This window comes from Sarcophilus harrisii, chromosome 2 (assembly GCF_902635505.1).
Source record: "Sarcophilus harrisii chromosome 2, mSarHar1.11, whole genome shotgun sequence".
NCBI lineage: Eukaryota > Metazoa > Chordata > Mammalia > Dasyuromorphia > Dasyuridae > Sarcophilus > Sarcophilus harrisii.
The window spans coordinates 262,182,139-262,200,243 of record NC_045427.1 but is presented as its reverse complement, the minus strand read 5'-3'; the positions used below and the strand labels follow the sequence as shown (position 1 = coordinate 262,200,243).

At 35.5% G+C, this 18,105-nt stretch overlaps 1 protein-coding gene across 1 annotated transcript in view; it reads left to right on the top strand.

Annotated features, from left to right (window-relative positions):
- INO80 (INO80 complex ATPase subunit) overlaps positions 1-18,105 on the top strand; it is a 104,766-nt gene that overhangs the window by 82,244 nt on the left and 4,417 nt on the right. Inside the window, exons 28-34 of the mRNA XM_031952111.1 lie at positions 1,833-1,927; positions 7,082-7,154; positions 14,872-15,030; positions 15,714-15,816; positions 16,395-16,483; positions 17,239-17,394; positions 17,614-17,773. Of these exons, the coding sequence (XP_031807971.1) occupies positions 1,833-1,927; positions 7,082-7,154; positions 14,872-15,030; positions 15,714-15,816; positions 16,395-16,483; positions 17,239-17,394; positions 17,614-17,773 (835 nt within the window). The remainder of the gene's footprint in view (positions 1-1,832; positions 1,928-7,081; positions 7,155-14,871; positions 15,031-15,713; positions 15,817-16,394; positions 16,484-17,238; positions 17,395-17,613; positions 17,774-18,105) is intronic.

Here is an 18,105-nt window from a genome sequence, read left to right as displayed (position 1 = left end):
ACTATGAAACTGATTAAGCACTGGCTAGTTCCTCTCTGATTTTTAATTTCTTTTATTCCTCAATGTCTAGCTTTCTATTGCTCTTTGACATTCTTTACTAAAATGGAGTGTAAATTTTACTAAGCCTTCTAAAATCCCTCTGATCCCTTGGGTGGAAAAATAAAGGCTTGATGGAGTGAACAGAGAGGATTGACTTCTATTGCCTTAGTTACAGACTCTTCTACATTCAGACTGGCTTCATTATTGCCCTGCATTAATAACCTTGGTGTTGGGTCCTTGGTGGCTGAATGATATTCACAGCAAGGTTTTCCAGAAGATTTATTTATAAGTATTCTCTTGAGATTAGTCAGCTCTACTTAAAAAGAAAAAAAGTATTATGGGACAGAGGTTCTTAACCTTTTATATATCATGGATTTCTTTAGGCCTGATGAAACCTATGGATTCTTCAGAATAATGTTTTTAAATGCATAAAGTAATAGAATTGCAGTGAAAACCAATTATATTGAAATACAATTATCAGTGTAATAATTTTTAAAACAGGTTTACAGATCCCAAGTTAAGAACACTTGATTTCAGGGGAAGGCACAAGGTCCTGCAAGGGATCAGACATGATATATCCCAAGATTCCATGGCCTGAATGACTGTAGCTCCTTTTGTTGCTCCATTTCTAGATATTAGTCAAGCTCTAGATTAGCTACCAAAATGGTGAGCTTCTGAAGGCTACAAAGATATCATGTCCCCTATTATCTCCCATATCCCTTTTAATTTACAATATCCTCTTTCATCTCCGCTGTCCTTAAATCCATTAAAAAACTGGGCGAATTTAGGCCACTGAATGCCAGTTTAATGTTTGTTTTAAAAAACCAAAAACAAGTATCTCCTAAAAGTAGAAATGGAATTGTCTTATTTGATTGGTCAATCTCAGAGCTTTGTGGATGCCTCAATAATGTAGCCCAAAGACCAGCTTAGAGTGAAGAATGGAGAAATGGGATACTTCATAAAAAAATTTTGACTATTTAGAAAAAATGAGAAAGCTTTGGAAATTTATCCTGATGCTTAGACTTCCCATCATCCATCATTCATCATCCATCACACATGTTCTGAATGAACAAAGCACAAAACAGGGGGCTTAATATCTTTAATCATGATTTACCCAGGCAAAAAGAAACACATTGGATTATATATATGACTGCAGCTGAGATCAGTATAGCTAGTAGTTCCCTTTCTAAGGTGAGACACTTGGAGTTTTGCCCTTGGTTGATGACAACATTTTAGAGTTCTTCAACAGCTGTGGTTTGGAAACTGGGAAAAGAGAACTTTTCACTTAGTTAGGAAGAGTAGTTAGTTACAATGTGAAACAACCAGAACTGGGGTGATCTCCTCCCTCTCCCAGCCCTACCCTCACTTCCTTCCAAGTAGACTCGATAGCAGTGGCCATAAGCCAGTATTCTGGGTTCTCATGCTCTCTACCCTTCCCCTATCCAAACTAAGGGCACTTGTCCTGCCTGCAGTTTATGGTACTGTGGAGGTGGGGCAAAAATTTCTACTTGCAGCTCTTCTAGCTATTTCCAAGGTTCCAGAAAATGTCATTGATAACATAGTTCATGATAAATGGTATTAGAATTAACAGAAATTCTTATGTGCAGTGTTTAATGCTTTCTCTGTTCTCCCTGCTCCTCTCTCTTTTCTTCCATCTCTCAGTTTGGTTTTTCTAATTTCTAGGGATTATGACCAACCCCAATATGGAAAGGGGAGGTGGTTGATTTTTTATAAGATTTGGAGTTGAGTAATTTAGACTAAACCTCACTGTGTTATCTGACTCCCTTTGGCAGGAATACATGGTTTACAGGAAGCATACATACATGAGGCTGGATGGTTCGTCCAAGATCTCAGAGAGACGAGACATGGTAGCTGATTTTCAAAACAGGTAACCAGAATGGAAATGTTAAAAGTTCCATGTTTTTATAGTTCATGTTGGTTTTCCTCTATGATTGGGAAAAATGGATCAAAAAAGTTTGCTCATCACTCTCAGATATAATTCCCACTATTTAATGGTAACCAAATCATTTTGTAATAATGCACATGGGGAAGCTGTATATAAGGTATATAAGGAGAAAGACATGCAAAAATTTTTGTGCTTGAATAATACCTCTTTACTCAACAAATGAATATTGTTTAGTCATTGATGGAAATTTCAATTCGAATCAAGAATGCCAACCCCTTTTTTTCTCCAGAGCACAAGAGAGCATGACACATTGCAGTGATCTGAAGCTAATTCAATAGGAAGTTGTTAGTTTCACTTAATCACTTGTTAACCTGTGAAATTTGAAATACTGCTTATTGAATATTGATAGTTTACAAGGGCCATAATTAATCTAAAATAGAGTTCTTACATCAATAAGCAATGCCTGGTTTCTGCTCTTCTTAACATTAGAACCAAGTGCCTCAGGTAGTAAATCTATTGAACTCTACATTCCATAGAACAAAGAATGAAGAAATAGATCCAGAAATTAGAAAAATTAAAAACAAATGTGACCTGCTTTTTCCCTTTGGATGACCTTTCAATAAAATTTGGCTCTATAAATTATAAAATAGAAAGGATCAGAGCATAGTTACTTTGATGTGTGTATTGAATTATCTTTATTTGCCTGATTCTTAAACTCACTTTTAAAATAGGAAAAAGCTTTAGTAGAATTGAAAAAAATAGGTCAGCTCTCCCTATTGCTAACTTCAACAATTTTGACATGTCGCCATTTTGAACACTCATCATACCCATAAGGTGACATTCCTAAAAGAAATAACATGTTTCTTTAGATTCTTGTGTGCCAGACCTCCATGCTTTTTCATAGGTGCCATTAAAAGTTTGTGACCTTTGCCATTAGGCAGCAGATATTCATACTCCATTTGTACATTTGACTTATTCCCTCGTGTCCAGTATTATGTGATTGAATTCCTATTTCTAAATGAATTGACCTTTTGCAAATCCAGTTGCAGATATTGACTGATCTTTTAACTGATAAATTCCAGAAAACTGGGTTTTGGAAGACCTAAGTATAGTATATTCTTCAGTGACCTGACTGGGAAATCACTGACATAACTTTGTAGCCTTCAAGTTACTCTAATATCAACAGTGAAGTAAAAATGAACAACTTTTAGTGCTTTCTTTTAACGTTTTAGCATTTTCTCTATTCATGACATCATCTGATCAGTAAATTGATCATGAGGGAGAAATGTGTTGGGATTTGTTTGTATTTTCCTAAATTTGCCAAGAAAAACCTTGTTTGCAGCTGAAAGTTCCAGGTTCCTCAGGGAACAATAGGCCTATTAACTAATCATTTGGCCTCAACATAATCATACTGTATACAGTAAACAAAATAATAACACGACAGAGACTTTGACGAGTACGTTTTTTTCAAGCCTTCTGAAAAAATGATCAGTTCCTTCTTATTTAATATTGATACCCTATCTGGTAATCTAGGTTCTAAGGTCATAATTATGACTAAGAACTAATTTGTAGTTTCTTATCTATAATATCTGAGCGCCTGAGAAATTCAGTGCTCAACACAAGTTTTTCTCATTAGGGAGAGGATCTTCAGCTTAAATGACTCTCTTTTTGTTATTGTTTTGGTTTTGGCAAAGCAATTGGGGCTAAGTGACTTGCCTAGGGTCACACAGCTAGGAAGTGTTAAGTGTCTGAAGTTGGATTTAAACTGACTTCAAGACTGGTGCTCTATCCACTAAGCTAAATGATTATACTAACTCAGTACAAATAGAACTCTTAAAAATAAAAACATTTTTTGGAAGAGGAAAAGACCTTCCTTATCAAATACTTACAAAATAATGAAGATACATCAAAGGAAAAATTAGTTTCAAGCTCTTAGGGTATAAAGGTCAGTTAGGGTAAACAAATAATTGTTACAAAAGACATCCCTGCATATGAGATTTATTTAAAGGGAGATGGGAAGGATGTCCTTCCAGGAAAAAGTATGACTGAGTCTAAAGGATATTTGACCAGGATGTCCTGACTAAGCAATATCAGGAACATGTGACCAGCATTTCAGAGTAAAAACCATTCACGTTTCTATATAATCCTGCCTGAGACTTCTTTCCTCTTCTTCTCATCCCCTAACATTTATAAAATACATCTCTTAGAACATTTTGTAAGACCATGAACCATTAAAAACATGACACATTTTGTTTTGCCATAATAATTTGAGTGTTCACATTGTATAGAATATGTGATAATAATCATGACTTGAGCACTTTTGGTAAATAGCACAAGTCCTTGTTAGGTTTCATCACTTTCATGGCTTGCGATCTTTTTTATTCTTCCTATGACCTGTAAGACAAGAAGTCTAAAACTGTTCCAGAAGTTCTCCCCATATTCCTTGTTTTGCCTCTAGAGGGCATCCAAGCAACCACATTGTCCTGTGGGATTCTGTTCTCCCCAATGAAGTATAGATTTCTGTGTGTCTAATTAGATGTTTCACAAGAATATACCATGGTTGTTGATGACAAGATAAAATGGAAAGAGAGAATTTTTTAAAAGGCTGGAGAGCAGATTGTGGGAGTATTGTATATTTTAGCAAATTATAACATTACTACATAGTTTGGCATGTACTTGCCTCACAGAGTTCATTTGTGAAATGATTTATTTGGACTTAATGAATTCTAAGGCTTCTTCTAGGTCCTATGATAAACGGGTATCTTAAACATATGAAGTTCATTATCTTAGAACATGAACTATTAACCTGGTATTTATGAATTTGTTTGGCTTAAAAAAATGTAATTTTAAAAATTCTATGTATTTTTATCTCAAGCATTTAAAAACACTATTCTGAGAATAGTCTATAAGCATTCTTAGATTGCCAAAAGGTTCCATTACACAGATTGGAAACCCCCTAGAGGAATTTTTTCCAACGTTGACTTTCTTAGCTAGCTTAGCTTTTAATCCTGGCTCCCTTATATTTTATCAGTATATTTTCTATATACTGGCAGTTCCAAAATTACAAATTCACTATAAAGCCAAACGACAAGGATTGGAAATTTTACTTTCTAGACTACCCATCTACCATCCCTTCCTATTACTACCACTAAAGGTTTTCCTCTCTTTCTCCTCCCTTTTCATTTCCCTAGGTCATTTCCCTCCTATAATGCCAATCTTCCTATTCATTCTCCTAGTATTCTTGTGTGCCTTCATCTTGTGTGCCCTAGGTCATCTCCTTCCTATAATGCCAATCTTCCTACTCATTCTCCTAGTATTATCCTATTCACATTCCAGTCTCATCAAGTACTTCCTCCCTTACTGACCTCTGATCTCTGACCCTAGAGTCCCTAGTGTCTTCAAGGAACTACTATTGACTGTTTTCCCTGACCACACAGGGATAACGTGCACCTCCCGTCCCAGTAGCCAACTACTTTAGTCATCATAGTACTCTTGACTTTCTACCTCTCAGACCATGTGCAAGACCCCACACATCAAAGTCATTGGGAGACAGGTCCCGTGTGTAGTATTTAGGGGTCTGCAAGTTTTCTTCATGATAAAGTTATGTGTTCTTGGAAGAGTAAGACTCATTTTCTTTAGCATTAAAGATACTAATAATATGTACTTTAGCTAGAACATCTTTAAGCTAACTAGGAGCCTTATCATTCAGAACCATTTTCCTATAAAAACTCAAATGACCCACCTTTTGCAAGTTGGAACTTGATAGTACTAGCCTTTTGGTTGTATTATCTTACCTTCCCTTTGCCTTAAATAATTTGATTCTTTAAAAACAATAACATTTTAAAATTAGCATTTTAAATTTTTTTTGTTGTTGTTCAGAGATGGAAGGCAGACAGAACTTTGTAAATCACAATCTGGAAAAGACTTCTAAAAATGATCCTGCCTCCAAAGGCAGTATTGTCTCAGAAAAAGGGTAGAACAAATTGGTATAAGACCTGGGGCCTAGTCCCGACTCTGCCACTAACTCTTCGTTTTCTTCAAAATTTCTTCACTGTTGGGCCTCAATTTATTCATGTGTAAAAATGACAGGATTGTTGAAAGTGATATCTGAGAGGTTCCTGACAACTTTTCAAATATTGATTTTCTGTGATTCTGCTTTCTTGCAGGCAAGATTGTATTTAATCCTCTGCAAGTAGGGGCCAGATTGGATTAGTAATGAATCTGGTTGCCTTTTTCAAGGTCTTTTTAAGGTTTTATTTTACTAACTGGTATTTCTGTGAATTGGGTCGTTCATATGTAGGGAAATTCAGATCTAAAGAAGTCTAAGGATAAAAAGAACACTAAATTTGGAATCACAAGATTTAAGCTTAAATCCTGGTTCTGAAATTTGATATCTATATAACCCTGGCCAAATAACTTGGTCTTCCCAGACTTGGTTTCCTCACTTGTAGAATTATTGGGTTGGACTAGACAGTCCTTTCTAGTTGTAAATAAAACTATTTTCCTATAATCCTGGATCAGGTGATACAGTCAAATTCTTATATCAATTGAAATATCCTTATTTTTTCAATAATAGAATCTAGTTTCTTGGGAAATTTTGTGAATTGAGTTTTTTCTTTTCTTTTCCCACTCAAGTCTAGTCATTTGTTCTGGTGAAAATATGAAAAAAAAAATTAAAGGCATTTATATATTAAGGGATGAAGATGTAGATTTTTCCTTGCAAAAATGGTAGTTGCTTCTAAGATTATGTTAACACAAATGAATCTAATTTCTGCAATGTGCAAAGCAAATGTTTTTCAACAGAAAAGGGGTATTCCATCTTGTAAAGAGAACTTTGCTTCTATTCCTCCTGTTTGGGGACCATACACATACATCCCAATCAGAACAAGGATTAACGTTTTGATATCCTACTTCTAAAAATTTGCCATCATATAGTAGAAGCAGAAGTTGGATTACAAAATTTGTAGCTGAAAAGTAACTAAAAAATTATCTAATCTAAACCCCCTTTTACAGAAATAGAAATTTCCCTTTAACATTTGCTAAGACATATTCGGTTCCATTTTGCTGCTTCTCTTTATTTTAGATACCTTTTCCTTTTCACACTAATTTTTAGTACTATATACCTCTTTTTATCAGGAATGATATCTTTGTATTCCTGTTAAGCACAAGAGCTGGAGGACTGGGCATCAACCTCACTGCTGCAGATACAGTAAGTAACTAGAATAAGATCAAATCTTTCTTGAGAATATTGTAAACAACATTTTTGGCACCAGTTTCCTATATGTCCCATGGCTTTTCTACTTCTTGTTTATTTCATTGAAAGAATATTAATTATTTAGCTGTCATTTTTGAACTATCCTTTTTGGAGTTTTCCATCTGTGTTTAAAATTCTTAATAAGTTAGTTAGTTTTCAAATTTAAAAATAAACAAATTTCCCCATTTGTTTACCAGAAGCTTTGCTTGGCATTCTTAGGACCTTCAGAGGCACAGGTTTTTTGTTTGTTTATTTGTTTGGGTTTTTTTTAAACACTCAACAAGAATTTATTAAATTCTACTATATGCCAGGAGCTTGTGCTAGATGCTAAGAATACAAATACAAAAATGAAAAAGCCCCTAACTTAAGAAGCTTACATTCTTCTCTGTATGTGTCTCTCTCTCTCTCTCTCTCTTTTTTTTTTTTGCTACATTTTTCTATTTAATATTTTACTTTTTCCCCAGTGACATTTAAAACAACTTTTAACATTTGTTTTTAAAACAAAGTATTCTTTAATCTTTATTCAGACACAATTAGTTCTTCTAGATAGCATTTTTTATTATAAATCCTTCAGAATTGTCTTGGATCAGTGTATTGCTGAGAATAGCAAAGTCATTCACCTTACATTATTGCTATTACTTGAACACAGTACATTTTACTTTGCATGAGCCCACAGAAGTCTTCCCAAGTTTTTCTGAGAGCATCCTGCTCATCATTTCTTATAGCACAATAGTATTTCATCATAATCACATACCACAATTTATTCAACCATTCCACAGTTGATGTCCATTTCCTCAGTTTCTAGTTCTTTGCCCTGAGAAAAGAACTGCTTCGTAAGTATTTTTGTACATAAAGGTCTTTTAAGGAGTTTACTTTTTTTTTTTTTTTTTTTTTGAGGAAGAGAATATTTACATTGGGTGTGTGTGTGTGTAAAAATAAATAGATTTTTTGAAGGGGGTAGAGAAGGTAAGGCAGTAGTAACTTGGGGGGGGGGGGGAGAAAGGCTTCAGGTAGAATATGGAGCTTGGCATAATTTTAAAGGAAACTAGAGATTTTTAAGAACCTGGGTGAAGCGATACATTCCAATTATGAGGACAATAAATAGAAAAGTACATTTTCTGGAAAGATCAATAGAGAGACTGTAGAATACATATGAAGGGACATAATGTATAATAAGGCTAGAAAGTTAAGTTAGAGCCAATTTGTGAGGAGTTTTAAATGTCAGCAAGAATTGCTGTTTGATCCTAAAGCAAGCTTCTGGTGTTTTATGAAATGGGTACAATATGTGTATCTAATTTATATTTTAATATATTTAACATCTACTGGTATCTACTGCCATCTGGGGGAGGGGGTGGGGAGTAAGAGGTGAAAAATTGGAACAAGAGGTTTGGCAATTGTTAATGCTGTAAAGTTACCCATGCATATAACCTGTAAATAAAAGGCTATTAAATAAAAAAAATAAAGAAATGGGTACAATACAATGAAACCTGTGTTATTTAGAATAATGTCATTGGTAGATGTGGTAGATAGACTGGAAAAGGATAAAGACTTGGAATAAAAATGATGAAGCAGGAGACTTTTTGCTTACACTAAGGTGGTAATCAAATAAGTATAGAGAAGGGGAGATCCTAAAAGGTATCATAGAGGTGGGACTTGTGAGACCGCAAGTGAACATTGAAATGAGGATGAATTATGGCACCACAGACAAAAATAGTAAAGTCAGAAATGGGAGCAAGTTTGGGAAAAATAAATGACCACAGTTCTATGTCACTGTTAAATTAATAAATCATTTTATTATCACAATAACCCTGTGCAACTAAGAGTAACTATTTTTTCTTACAAGAGGAGTAATTTGTAACTTCCCCATGTTACATGGTTAGCAATTATCAGATCTAAACTCAGATTTCTCATAACTGTAATCTAGAGTTCTCTGGGCAGAATGAATTTAAGAAGTTAATAGGATACCCAAGGAAATTTGGACATGCAAGTCCATGTCCACCAACAATGAATCTACTTTCTTTTCACAAAAACACTGACTGATCACCTTCTGGTTGAAATTGTAGATAGCAAGACTTAGAACTAGTGAACTTTGCAAGTACTCTTTTTCCAAGTGGCTTCATAGTCCAAGAAGACATCATTTAGGCACAGAAATACACTTTTTAAAGGGAATAGTTATAGATGTTAAAATATATCTTCATGAAATGCACAGTCACTATATTTTTAAGTTTTATCTAATAATTACTACCATCTAGACAGTAGCAAAGCATTACTTGTATTTTCATGGAATTTAGCAAGACTGAAATTAGTCAGCCAATAAATTAATATTTCATTTCCACAGGTAGACACAAGACTTAGCTATTTCCCCTCTATATTTGGAAAATGTGATCAGCTTAATTATCTTCAGAGACAAATATCAGTTACAGGATCAGCAATGAATTTATAGGCAAAAGACCTTAGTGAACTCTTGTACTTTAAAAAAAAAAAGTGCTTATTTTCTCAAAGATCTCACCATTTATTTTGTGACTATGTAACTTATAACCAACCTCCAAAATTTAAAAAAAAATAAAAAGCAAATGGCAACAATTCCCCATTAAACACTTAATATGCTGCCTAGATAGCTTTGTCATTAAATTATAAGTCAAAAATTCTCCCTAACCTTTATTGTTTTGTGTATCAGGTATTAAAGATTCCCACCTGTTTTCTCAAATTTGCTTATTCTTTAGCAATTAAAGTAAATGAGAATGCAAAATATTCCTAATTTTAAAAGTTCTTAATATTTTGCTCATTCAGGAGTTTCAATTTCCTCAGTAAGAAAAAAAAATTGATTTAGTTATAACTCAACTCTATATATTCTTTCTACTTCTATTTACTCTTTCTCCTTCTACAGAAATCATGAATAATCCTATATAAGGAGATCTGTACAGAGGTTAATAGATTTTTACAAAGTGGGATGTAAAAATCATCTGAGTCAAATATGAAGGGTTAGAAAAGGATGTGGAAACCAAATTATTTGAAAAGGAAAAAGGGGGACCTTGTGAGAAATGGATGGACATTTATTTGGTTTCCAACTTAAGAAAACTAAATTGGAGAAGTGAAACTTAAATTAGAAAATTGAAACCCACAAGGCCATCAAAGAATAATCAAGGGGTGAAGGTTTTCTTCCCCCAAAAGAATATATAAGAATATAAACTCCTTAGGGGTATGGATTAGGTTTTATAATTTGGGTGGTAGCCTGAGATTTGAAAAGAATCTTTTGTTCTTTGTCCCAAGCCCCCCACTGTTATCCTCTCCCTTCTAGAACACAAGCTTCTTGGAGGCAGGGACCTGTAAATGTAAGCCATGTAATTCGAGATGGGGATTCAGGACGTAATATCTAATTAATGGGGTATCAGAGGAGGGACTTGTGCTTCCAGACTGAAAATAAAAACTAAAAAGTGGAAACTGAGTTTTTTTATTATCTGTTTGCCTCATAGAGGAGGCCTGTCTATTCTCTGTATCATTTTAAATGTGAACTCAAAATATTGAAAAAGATTATGTGAATTAATATAAAGTGAGCAAAATCAGAAGAACTCATATATACAGTTGCTACCAAGCAGTCAAACTGATGAAATGGGAATCTTTCCCTTCTCAATTTTATTCTATTACTAAAAAGGACAGAGAGTTCTAGAGGAACATCACAGATTTCACAATCTTGATCTAAGAGAATAGATATTGTTCTTTTAAAATATAACTTGCTTTTTTTGCAGTGGGAGGGGAGTAGATATGAAGCAAGGGGGCTATGGATAAAGAATGTTGCATCCTTTGAGAGGTTGCTGATTATAGATTAGTTTTGCTTAACTGTTTTTGATGTTTTGTAAGCTTTTTTGTTTTAGCTATAAAGGAGAATTCAATACAGATTGAAAATTCTTTTGGGAAGTAGCTTCTATTAAAAGAAAAGGCAAGAATTTTGAAAATAATGTATTTTCAAAATAAAATTTCAATTAAGAAAAAAAACTCTCTGCCCTCATACTTCAGCTTCTTTTAGACATCTCCCTAATTCACATTCACAAGCCATTATTTTTGCCCTTCTATTTGAGACTAAATTCTTGTCTGTAAATGTTTTCAGGAGAATCCCCCAAAGATTAATATCAGCAGATAAGAAAAATCAGGATAATTGTTTAATCCTACTATATTCTTATCTGTCATTGTTATCTTTCCTTTTAGAGTATGTTAGACTACCAGTACACTCTGAGGTTCCTAATATACTTGTGCCCATTATAGTATTCTGCTACTGATCTTCATAATTGAAATCACCCTCACTCTTAACATAGTTTCCCAGACTCTATAGTTTTGTAAGAAAGTTCCCAAGTTATTAGTGGCATGGACCAAAAATGAAGGAAAACCATTGGGGGGGGGAAGAGGAGGGTTGTATTCTTCCAGCTCCTACAATCCATGCTGCTTATTCCAATGTTCTTTACATAAAAATGTTTTTCTTAATCTGTGTTATTCCCCACAAGTCCTCTTTTCTTTTTACCAAGTAGCGGAGAAAGATGAGAAAGAAGAAATAATTTTCTGTTCAGTTTAGGGGAGATGGCATTTGGCATCAAATAATTTAAAATGAGTTTTTGAAACATGGGTTCATTTGTAAGCTGGTTGCTCCTTGAAGGAGTGAAACACTTGAGGCCTTGAGTACTACTACTCAATTATTATTACTCAGATATTATTACTTTCTGATTGAGCTCAATAATGCCCCAAAAAGTCAGGTTTTATTTTCATCTTATTATAATTTGTCCTGAATTTTCCTTTTGGAGCTGCAGTTCAGCTTTGGAATATCCAAAGAAACACTTAGAACCTAGTAGAACAGTCTACTTTAAATCATTGGGCAGAAGTAATATCTCACAAATTTGTTCATGTTTGTAAATAGATATTCTCATACATGGTTATCTGACATGTACTTGACAGTTATTTCAAATCTTTGAATTTTAATTCATGGAAATTTTCCTTGCAATTCATCTGTTTTTCTTGGGTTTATCCTTCCTAAAGTAGGAATAGCTGTAGGAACAATCCACTGTTGTTTTTATTTTTGTGGCAGACTCAGTCTGAATGTTTACACTTTGAAGAAGAATGAGAAATCTGTCTCTAGAATGATGTGTAGTGGTGTGTCTGTGGGCATTCTAATGTTGATTTTTAAGCCTCATGAGTAATAAAGCTGCCTCCCATTTCCCTGGAAAAAGTAGTTCCTCATTCTAGGTGTTTGATCCAGCTTTTTTTGGTGGTTCTATGATTTCCCTGTTCTTTATCTCACACACAAAATCTTTGTTCTTTCTGGGGACCCCGTTACAAGGTTCTTCCCTCTTTCTGTTTACAACTTGTGGAAGATCCTGACTGTTAAAGTGTTTCCCCTTAGTCATCGCTTGGCCAAGCTCTACGGGTTGAACTACTTTAATCTTTCCTAGTTAAGTCAGTCTCTATAGTCCTCTAATTGTTGTTTGTTCTTCTTTGGAATTTCTCCCTGGTGTCTATAAACCTGAGTGCTATATACAACTATTGACAAGCACTGTCTAACCCTTTCTATAATATGGTTTAATTTGTTTCCCTGACAGCATATATCTGTTTTGCTTTCTGGCCCCTCTGAATCCACCCCCTGATTTTATGTATACTTATATGCTCAGAGAGAGAGAATATGAGTGTGAGAGTGCGTTTGAAGTTATTTTTCCTAAAAGAGTAAATTTGTATTTTTATAAACTGAAGCCTGCTTTGTTTTCTTGTTTCCCTTGTTTCCTGACCTCTGAGGTCATTTTTATCAACTACATTTTGTTTTACTAAATTAGAATTACATACCTGGGGCTATGATCTTATGATCTATGCATTAAATGTAGCTTAAGGATGAGTCAATATTTGAGTGCCATGAGACTTCATGGGAAAAAATGTAAATATTCAGTAAGTAAATATGAAGTGATTCAGCATGTATGAGTCCCCATTATGGATTCATGTGCCCTGTCATTCAAGTGTGTCACAAGAGTCTAGTTTTCACAATATGTAATTATTTAGGTCTTCTGAGTGAAGGTATCCTGGCTTAATAAACCTAATTAGCTAACTGTTTCTTGTCTATTTTTTCCTGTGACTTAGACTAAATATGAGAATATGTTTCATCTCCCTAATAAGGCTCTGAATTAGTGTATGATGTTCCTGTTTACTGTATTTTTACCTCCTCTAAGCTGGGTGAAGTGTTACATTAGTTGGCAGGAAAGGATTAGAAGAAAAACAGGATCCATCATGGAAACTAAATGTTGCTTGGCACACATTTTCAGTGTCCATCCAGTTCTAGCCAAACCCCTTTGGTTCATTCAGATGATCCATCAGTTAATCAAGTATTTTTTAAAAACATTTTCTGTATGCCCAATTGCTAGACCCTATAAGGAATAGGAAAGAAATATGGTCTCAGTCCTCTAAGGAACTTACAACCTAAATAGATAAACAGCAGTAACAACATGATGTCAAGAATGAGACAATTCACTTTATAATTTGAAACTTAATCCTATTAGATTGGATTGTAAGGAAATCAGGGGGGGAAAAGAGAAGCTCTTATGTGTAGTTAGAAAAAGTTTAATAGGAAGGTGGTATTTGTACTATACCTTGAATATTGGAGGTGGAATTTGATAACAGGCAAAGTATATGAAGAATATCATGAGCAAAGGCATTTACAAATATAAGAATGTGACATTGAAGAAACCATTTTTACTAGAAGGTTAGCTCTATGTAAAAAGTGATAAAAATTGAAATTGGATAGGTAAGATGCTATGTTATAGAGGGCCCAGGAACCATTGCATTTTCTGTAATGTGATAGAAGTGTTTTAGAAAAAGTATATTGGTTGCAGTTTACAAATGAATTGGACTCATAAGTATAGCTAGAAAGCTGTTACTATTATCTAAGCATGAGGTGAAAAGGGCCTGGATTAGAATGATACTTGTGGGAATAAGGAAGGGATGAATATTTTCCAAAAGAAAAATTAATTATCAGGATTTTGGAAAAGCTTAGGTACAAAAGACAGAGCTAGGAAAGTTCTGAACCAGATCTCTCCCCGAGAGTCCTTTCTGGTTGGTTTCAGCCTTATAGGATGTGAATAGCAAGCTATCAGTTTTCGAATTCCCTTGGAAATGCAATTTGTTTTTTCAGCAATAATAGGTATGCCCCAGATCCCTGAAGCTCACTTTCTTCTCATCTCAAGTAAATCCAATAAAGGTGGACTGAAGTACAGACTCCAAGCAAGAGACATCCGGGATTTTTCAAGACAGGGAAATCACCTGTAATAAAACAGTCCTAGAAATATCAGAACTAGTATTGACCAATATGGAATCAGTTTCATATTAATGATTTAATTATCATAGAACTTTTGCTTTTGGGCCCCATACTATATTTCTTTGGCAGGGAGGGAGAGGTTACTCTTTTATACTTGATTTTTTTTATGCTAGAAACCCTGAATGAAGACAAAAACATCTCTGTGTGATGGGGGTGGGAGTGGGGAGGATTGGAAATTAGCAAGACCTATCAAGAGTTATCAATATTATACAAAGAGGATTTGACTGCAAGAAGGGACAAAGACCTAGATGACTGGATGTATGGTTCTCAGAATTCCTGGTCCTGTCACTTGGTGGGGCTTCCCCAGGGCTATACTGTCATCCTTCTGTGCAGGTGATCTTCTATGATAGTGACTGGAACCCTACAGTGGACCAACAGGCTATGGACCGAGCCCACCGACTGGGTCAGACAAAGCAGGTGACTGTATACCGACTCATCTGCAAGGGCACCATTGAGGAGCGCATTCTACAGAGGGCCAATGAAAAGAGTGAGGTAAGCATATGAACATGGTCTCTGAGAAAAGGAACTGGGCTGGTAATGGAAGAAATTGCAAGTGAGAAGGTGTTTACTTGTGCTAAGATTGTAAGGAGGTATAACTGGTGGGAAAGAGGCTGCAGTTTCTTTGGACAGTAGGTCAGTTGAAGTGAAAGTCATGACTGAGACTTCATCCTGTTGCTCTCATCGCCAAAATTATCTCTAGATTTTTCTAAGTGAGTCTCTTCCCCTAGAGTTAAAGGGAGCCTTTCGACAGGCCTGTTCTGAAGTACTGATTTTAAGATGCAGAGAGTTCTTCATGACTGAAATGTTCACACATTTCAAGGGTGGAAATAAACATTTAGCCTCCATAATTATCAGTTCAGTGAAGTGCAAGCTCTGAAAAATTGCCTAATTTTGATTGCTTCCTCCACATTAATCTACCTCTGGAATACTCTGCCAGGCTGCAGATTCCCCAAAGAATTATTACTGCTGACTCTTTCATTGTGAATGTTGGGACTGATACCTATCAAGTGGAAATGCTAGGTAGAGAGTCAAGATTCTGGCTCAGTAGATGTGTAATTTGGGTGAGCCAGAAGTATCAAGAACATCCACTCAAGACAGCTTGGGAAGAATTTATATGTCTCCCATGTTGAATTGAATTAGCCTGAGAGTAAAATGTTGCCTTTGTTTTGTTGTAGATCCAGCAGATGGTGATCTCAGGTGGGAATTTCAAACCAGACACTTTAAAACCCAAAGAAGTGGTTAGTCTTCTACTAGATGATGACGAACTGGAGAAGAAATGTACGTACCCCAATCCTTAACTGGTGCCTTGTCTTCCTCTATACTTCAACTTCAAAAAACAATGGTTTTCAACTGTGCTTTTTTGTGCACAGTTTGAGGACTTTTGGCCATATGTGAACCCTTTACAGCAAGAAAAAGTACCAGAAAACTGGAGTGCTGAGTAGAAAGAAGGAAGGGAAAACCCAAAAGTTATAGGGAGTTGAGTTCAAGGACCCAAGTTTTAGCTATATATTTTATCTTTGGCCTATTCTTACTAGGACCAGGTTACCAAAGGTGGGAGAAAATATTCACATTTGGAATTACAGAGCACAGCAGCCTTAGTTGTGGATTATGATAATTCAAGTTAGATACATCTTTTAAGGCATCTGAAGGTCCATTCTCAATAGGCATTTAGCAGATTTAGGTGTAAGGCATATACCTAATGAATACTACATCACCCAATTGAATGGTGGACTTAATTTTATTTATTTTGAGATGCTACATTGTATACAAAAGTAAGAAATCAGATTTTATATATGGAATGTGGCTGCTATAGGCAAGATAATTATTCATCCTATCTTATTTGTGTTTCTTGGTAGTGAGGCTTCGGCAAGAGGAGAAACGACAGCAAGAAGAAACCAACAGAGTGAAGGAGCGCAAACGGAAAAGGGAAAAATATGCAGAAAAGGTACATCGAGCAGAAGATGGGGGGAAAGGGGTCAGAAAGCACCAGACATATCTGTAAGTGACTTGCAGTAACATACTCACTTTTGGTCATGGTGAAATGCAGTGGTGTGTAGTGGTAACGAGAATATTTGATGTTTGGTATTCAGTGGCTGTCACATTGATATTTTTGTTTCTATTACACAACGTGCTAAAAATGAAAAAGATCCCCATTAGTGGTATCAAACTCAAATAGAGACAGAGACCATCAAACTGAACCTGTGGACCACACAGTTGACTAAGAAAACTACATTTTAACATTATCTGTGTTCTATTGCATTTTATTTATTTTTTTAAAAATATTTCCGAGCCTTGGCCTAATAGGCCATTTGTTTGACGCCTATTGACGTCACTTTATCATATGTAATGCAACATTGGGTTAAGGTGTGGACCCAAAGTGTACTTTTTGATCTCAGATTTCGTTTCTGATCCAAGCCCCATGGAGTTTGGTTCTGTGGGTGCAATGGTGTCTTCAGCTCCTCCAGTACATGTTAAGAAGAGATGAAGAAAATTAATTAAGAGCAGCAGCCTTTTATTTTCTTTTTTGTAGGTGCTTTTTAAATTCTTAAATTTAATTCTAAAGATTTTCATCTCTATGGTGCTGAAATATTCCCTATGGATCTTGGTATGGTTTTCCCTTAATTAGATTGGCCTACTGTCAGATTTTCAGGAAGTTCCCTTGTTTGATATGTTTTAATGTTTCTTTCCTTATGTTTCCAGAAAAAGAAAGAAGATGAGCTAGATGGTAAAAGGAGGAAGGAGGGAGCCAACCTAGTGATTCCTTTTGTTCCTTCTGCTGATAATTCCAATCTCTCTGCTGATGGAGATGATTCCTTCATCAGTGTGGACTCTGCCATGCCCAGCCCTTTCAGTGAGGTGAGCCCTTTCTAATCTGTGGTCACAGACCCTTCAGTTCAGAACAGGATAGACTGTGTCCAACACTCCTGGCATCTTTTGCTGTGCTTAAAGTTCATCTTCTGTGTAGTCTCACATCCCCAGAACCAAACAAACCCCAGGAGGAGCTTTGTTGGAGTCACTTTAAAGACTTGTCTCATGTGGGTTGTGAGCTGAGATTGTCTCTTCTCTTACCTGCAGATTTCCATCAGTAGTGAACTACATACTGGTTCCATCCCTCCTGATGAGAGCAGCAGTGATATGTTGGTCATTGTCGACGACCCAGCTTCCTCAGCACCTCAGTCCCGTGCTACCAATTCTCCTGCTTCCATCACAGGCTCTGTCTCAGATACCATGAATGGTAAGCAGAGTTTCTGTATTATACAACATGCCATACTCAGTGCTTGGTGGTCTCTCACAGCTGACACTTAAGTGTATTTCCCTTGAGTCCCATACTGCTTCTGTGGTTATTGTTTAATCCTCCCATTCCAAATGAAGTAGGAAAACAATAGAGAAATTACAGCAACCCTGTCAAAAGGGTAAAAGAAACAGAAATAAGGAGGGAACTGGACTTTATCAAAACTATAGATCTTTTTTATTCTTAAGTATGTTGATTTATTCCAGTCTTTACCTAGTTTACTGGTTTTGGTCAGGTTTAGATTTTCCTCACTTTGGGAGCTATGATCTTATACT